This window comes from Panthera pardus, unplaced genomic scaffold (genome assembly GCF_024362965.1).
Source record: "Panthera pardus isolate Hobbes unplaced genomic scaffold, ASM2436296v1 HiC_scaffold_2, whole genome shotgun sequence".
NCBI classification, from domain to species: domain Eukaryota; kingdom Metazoa; phylum Chordata; class Mammalia; order Carnivora; family Felidae; genus Panthera; species Panthera pardus.
Window position 1 is genome coordinate 141,233,356 of NW_026526765.1, and position 6,000 is coordinate 141,239,355.

General features: G+C 43.0%; 1 protein-coding gene across 6 annotated transcripts in view; it reads right to left on the reverse strand.

The window, feature by feature from the left end:
• DMXL1 (Dmx like 1) overlaps positions 1-1,090 on the reverse strand; it is a 133,935-nt gene extending 132,845 nt beyond the window's left edge. For 3 of the 6 annotated variants that reach the window (XM_019469587.2, XM_019469586.2, XM_019469585.2), the window contains exon 1: positions 493-1,089. In XM_019469587.2, coding sequence (XP_019325132.1) covers positions 493-579 — 87 coding nt within the window. In that variant the 5' untranslated portion in view covers positions 580-1,089. Of the gene's footprint in view, positions 1-492 lie in introns of all 6 variants that reach the window. The other 3 variants (XM_019469589.2, XM_019469588.2, XM_019469584.2) reach the window with 2 other exon arrangements.
• Positions 1,091-6,000: the final 4,910 nt, after the last annotated feature.

The following is a 6,000-nucleotide window of genomic DNA, read 5'->3' on the forward strand; positions in this document are numbered from 1 at the left end:
ATCACTCAGCGCTAGATGTTGATAGCAAACAATCAGTAATTGTTTTAAGACACCCACTTAAAAAAAAAAAAAAAAACACAACTACAAAGATACTTGACCTTAACTAAGAAATGAAACCAATCCCAACTATTTCTAAATTTGACAATTTAAGCCGATAGAGCAGGGTAACGAAAAGCCTTCATACACATCACAACAACGATTTCTGGATAAACGATTGTGGGAAACCATCCCAGTCTTAAGGACGTCAGCCTAGAAACTTTAAAAATCCGACAAAACATTTTAACTTCCGAGCCAGTACCTCGATGACCGACATGTTTCTACCTCCTTCGCTCTCAAAAGCCAGGTCCGCCCGGTCCCAGGGGCGCGGACCCGGGGACCCCAGTGCGGAGGGGACCAGGCGTTCTTGGCCTCGGCCCCGCGATTCTGGGCCGCTCCCGGCTGACTCAGGGGCGCGGACCGGGCACGGGCGACGCGGGAGCCTCCCTCACTCACCGTGAAACGCTGGTCGCCGACGCTGCCCACGGAGAAGCAGTGGTCGCCAGGGTTCACAGCCCCGGTCAGCACCTGGTGCAGGTTCATGTCTGCGTCTTATTCCAGCAACGGACGCCGCGTCCGGCTCATGCCCAGGGTCGGCGGCCGCTTCCCTCCCTCCTTCCCTTAGGGGCGGCGGCCGCTCTTGGGCGGCGACGGAGGCAGCGACAGGCGCCAGGAGCCGGAGCCGGAGCCGCTCAGCCGGGGCCCGCAGTTCATCCCGAGCCCTGGCGGGCAAGGCCCGGAGGGGGCGGGCCGCCGAAAGGGCGCAGCGCCGCGCTCGTCCGCGCACCTGTCACAGCCAGCGGGAGGCCCAGGTGAAGCTCGGGGTCGACTCAAGGGCCGAGACCCCGGGCCGACTCACCGGCCAGCAGGGCCGCGGCGTCCACACACTTCCTCTGGGCTCGGGGTGGCTGGCCCTGACGGATCCCAGTGGCGCAGGCAGCACGCGCTCGCCTTCACCGCCTGACCTGTCCCTTCCCGGCTCCGGTGCCCGTCACCCCCACTGGCCTTTGCCGCTCACTACGCGTCGCTAGGTCCCGTCAGCCGAAATATCGCGAGGCTTCCCGCGATGAAGAGGGATACTGCGGTAAAGGACGCACTTTTTTTTTTTTTTTAACCACAGTTTACAGATCAGCAAGTGGCTACGAAAACGCCTCGTCTAGTCAGATGCTGGCCAATCCCGAGCTCCAGTCCACGTAGGGCCCCGCCCACCACTAAGGACAGGCCAATCTCGTTGAGTCTGGTAAGTGAGTCTGTCTGTCTGAGCTGATCCAAAGTAAGGAGCCTAGCAGAAACCCAGTGAACCCAGAATGAGGTGAGAGTTGTCAAAAAATGCTTTAGGTTACGGCTTAATCTGTCGGGCCAGAGAGCTTGAAAGGGAGAAGTGCATTATAAGTGGAGCTGCAGTGTCCTCTGTCCTGGTAGAAACTACAAGTCCCAACAGGCACTTCTCCGCTAAGGCGGCGCTTGTCGACTTCCAAGTAAATGTGACCCGTTCAGCGTCTGTTATCCCGGCGTGTGGTTTCTCCTGTTTTACGCGCGTTTCCAGCGCACCAAACGGGGTTAATTTGAAAGACTTAAATACTCGACAAGTGTTCAAATGGAGTGTTTTCAGCTAAGTTTTCCTTAACCTACGTTTTGAACTAATGCTGATAATAATATTGCAGCAGCCCTGCGTTGAGCGTTTGTTTGGGAAAAACCCAAGGATTCCAAAATGATTAGTGTCACAGTTACAACCGCTAGATATTCTCAGTGTATTTTGACCCAAGTTTTGTGTTATTATCGATAACGGTCTGTTTATATGTCTCCTTCCGTATATTTAAGCCTCTTGAGTACAGACTTTGTGGTTCGCCTCTGTATTCCGAGTGTGGGGCTCAGGGCCAGCTCCACTGTAGGTGTTGAGTAAATGTTAAACGAGTGAATGTAGATAGGAACTCTCCACCTAAAAGGAGTAGTTTCTTAAAAACTGCTAAACTGATTTTTATATCCTTTTGTTGGGGTGAAAAAAAAAACACTTTCACACTAATACTTGGACGGGAGGAGTATTAATTTTATTTATGCTTTGCCAAAATGTTTTGTAATGTGTACATTTAATTTTGCAATAAAAAGTTACTTAAAAACCAAATTTAAGAGCCATCTCCCGTTTTCAATTTGAAAGATGTAGGTGAATTCCATTATTTATCCCAGTTTCTTTATCAAAAGAAGGGACTTAAAACTTAATTTGTTTTAAAAAACTATTTTATTGATGTCTGACATACTTACAACTTAATCTGTATTTTAATTATTAACTTAAAATATTATTCAGGGTGGCTTTAACTTGATTTTATATTTAGACTCTAAATGACGTTTTCTCTGTGTTCCACATAAGTTGTATCTGGCCCAGCATGTTTTACTCATTCTGTCCTGCCCAGTATTTACTTTTCAAGGGCATGCAGTATAGAAGAATAAAAGAAATAAAGTGGCCTGGTAGTTAGGAAATCTGAGATCTAGTGTTAATCTCATGTTGGCTGTGTGACCTTGGAAAGGTTTTTGTTAACTTTCAGACTCGTTTTCCTCATCTGTAAAATCAGCAAGTTTAATTTATCAATAACATTTTCTTTCATTCCTGCAACTCAGTACATCTGTTAGTTTTAATTAAATTCCTTCAGCCTTCAGTTAGACTACCTGAGTCTGAATCCTGGCCTTACTGCTCACTTAGGTTATTTAATCTCTCTGTGCTTTACTTTCCTTATCTATGAACGGGAGATAGTAGTAGACTTTCTTCTTTTAATTATCACGAGGATTAAGTGAGAACAGTATTTGGTCCATAGAATTCAATAGATGTTAGCCATTATTACTATTAGTACTATTATTAAATGAACCTAACCTTTTGACATACACTTACTCTTTCTAAGGTTTTCCAAATAGTGTCAAACCCCAGCACAAATCAGACTTTCCAGGGAAGCTTAAGACTACCACAAAAGTTCTGAGGACGTTGTAGTCTATCTAAAACTATGGCACTACAATATCTGATGAAAAGCAAGGGTATTCTTTTGCTTCTTATTCATCAGAAATACTTCTACTTTATTAAATTGCCTATTAAGCAACCTGTCTTTGATATAAAGCAGATGAACTGTTTCAGTGACACAACTAAATGCTTGTAAGGTATCTTTTTTCTTCTACTGCAATTCTGGCCTACTGTCTGGTTTTATACAGCCCAGAGTTGAGAATGCTGTTTACATTTTTAAATATAAAAAAAAAATATATCAATAGAAGAAGAATATTTAATGACACATGAAAATGCATGAAATTCATATGTCCTTAAATAAAGTTTTATTGGGATACAGCCATGCATAGTCATTTAGGTGTTACCTATGGCTGCTTTCACACTACAAAGGCAGAGTTAAGTACACCTGACCATGGAGCAATGCGGGAGAAGTTCTAGTCTTAAAGGGGAAGGAGGAATTTCTTTATATTCAGTGGGTGGTGACAGTGTAAAGAACAACAAACAGGCTAACCTCTGAGATCTTGGAGGCAAAAAAGGAATATGTATGAAGCCAATTCAGATTGGGAAGCAGTCATGCCTGTTCTTCACTCTCTGATTTCCTGAAATCCTTCTCATGACCCTTAATGTAAATTTCCTACCTTCCCAGTGCATGTGCCAAGGGAGCCACCAGTTGGGGCATCCCGCCCCATTGCCAACACTCACTTGATGAAGGAGGTTGGAAGTAAACAGAGTCCCTCAACCTATATCTAAGGCTGAATTAGGGGGACTGTGTTGCTGGCATTTCATACAAGCATTATGAACTTACTATTTCATCAAAATAATATGAGGGTTTCTGGTGCATCTAAGACACTGCCTGCCCCAGGAACCCGCCTGAACTTTTAACAACAAGCTTGCTATCGCAAAATCTATCAGGGATATTACAGGTTACATAGATATTTGAGCAATGAAATAGGACCCTAATCATCATTTATAATATTGTTACCATAGAAAAATTAATTCTGATACCTCTTAAAATTTGGAGATTGTCATTAAATACTCTTGGCTCATACTCACTTGCTCAGTTGAGGAATTTTCCACCCATAAGCATTTAAAGGGCAGTTATTTATAAAAAGCTACTATTTTATTAAACACCCACTCTACACTGTCATAGGTGTTTTATTTATTTCATTTAAATCTCAACAAACTCTTGAGGCACCTGGATGGCTCAATTAGTTAAGCGTCTGACTCTTGATCTCAGCTCAGGTCTTAATCTCAGGGTCATGAGTTCAAGCTCTATATTGGGCTCCATGCTGGGTGTGAAAGCCTACTTTAAAGATAAAAATTTAAAAATCTCAACAAACCTATAAAGGTAATATCTCTGTATTATAAATGAAGAAACCTAAACTTAAAAAGAGACTACATATTGCCCAAGATCATATTAGATTTGGATCATATCACCACCCAAAGACTTGAACTCAGATTTCTTGGGCTGCAAAGACCCTCTAAGTGTTTTCCAAAGACCCCTGAATCCCAAAGTGAATACAGTCAGAGTCTATCACTTCCCTCCTTGCTAACAAGGTAAGAAGAGATAGGGAGGTGAGATGATTTCTTTAAGTCAGTCACTTCAGTGATTTTTCTAGTAGGAAGAACCATCTTCCCCAAACACTTTTCTCTTCCCCTTCCTAAAGATGGAAGAAAAGCTGACCTCCTTACCTTGACCCACTCCCAAACTATAAAGACCATGCTTTGTTGAAAGTTAAAATCAACATTTCCAACCAAAATACTCCTGATACTTAGCCAATTAGGTAGATACTCACTTGGTTAAAGGCAAATATTTCTAGGAAAGTCTTGGAATTACCAGTAAGTCACACACATCAGTTGCAGCTTTAATCAGACTGTGACTGTCCTCATGCCTATTGGGACTTTTCTTCAATGGGAAGGAGAAGTTGAGAGACGGGATTTTGCTCTCTCTCCCTTTCTCTTCCATTGTGGTGTGTGCCCTTGGCTGTTCTTTGCTGTGTCTTCTCACAAGACTTTGAAGATCAAACAATTCCTGGCCAAGAAACAAAAGTGGAATTTTCCCGTTTCCCAGTGGATTTGGATGAAAACTGGTAGTAGAATCAGGTATAACTCAAAGAGGAGACATTGGAGAAGAGTAATTTGGGTCTCTAAGGAGTCACATAGGATGACGCTCATTTATGCTGTTTCAAGATCACTTAACATCTTACTATCACTGAAAAAATCACTACCATCTTTACAGCTAGACATGTTTTATTGGGGGAATGCTTCTTTATTTTTTTATACTTCTGCACTAACAGGTTGGTTTCGTAAAAAATATGTGTGAGCTTTTGTTTGGAAAAAAAAGGGGAGCATACAGAAAGGAGAGGCCATATGGGAGACAGCAGCAGGGAGTTTTGTTTAACCAGGAGCAACTTGAGGGCTATGGAGTCTGGAAAAGTAATGAAGAAAAGGGACTTCCCAATGAAAATCCCAGCAAGTTATTTTGTGGATACTGACAAATTGATTCTAAAGTTTTATAGAGAGGAAAAAGACCCACAACCAGTGAACACAATATTGAAGGAGAAGAACAAAGTTGGAGGACTGACATTAACCAATTTTAAAGCTTACTATAAAGATACAGCAATCAAGACAATGTGGTATTGGCAGAAGAATAGACAAACAAATCAGAGACAGAATAAAGAGCCCAGAAATAGACCCACATAAATATAGTCAACTGCTCTTTGACAAAGGAGTAAAGGCAATACAATGGGGCAAAGATAGTGTTTGCAACAAATGCAAAAAAAAATCGACAACGGTGTGCAAAAAATTAATCTAGATACACCTTAAACCCTTCACAAATACTAACTCGAAAATGGATCACAGACCGTGGCGCCTGGGTATCTCATTCGGTTAAGCCTCTGACTTCAGCTCTGGTCATTATCATGGTTTGTGGGTCCGAGCCCCGCATCCGACTCTGTGCTGACAGCTCGGAGCCTGGAACC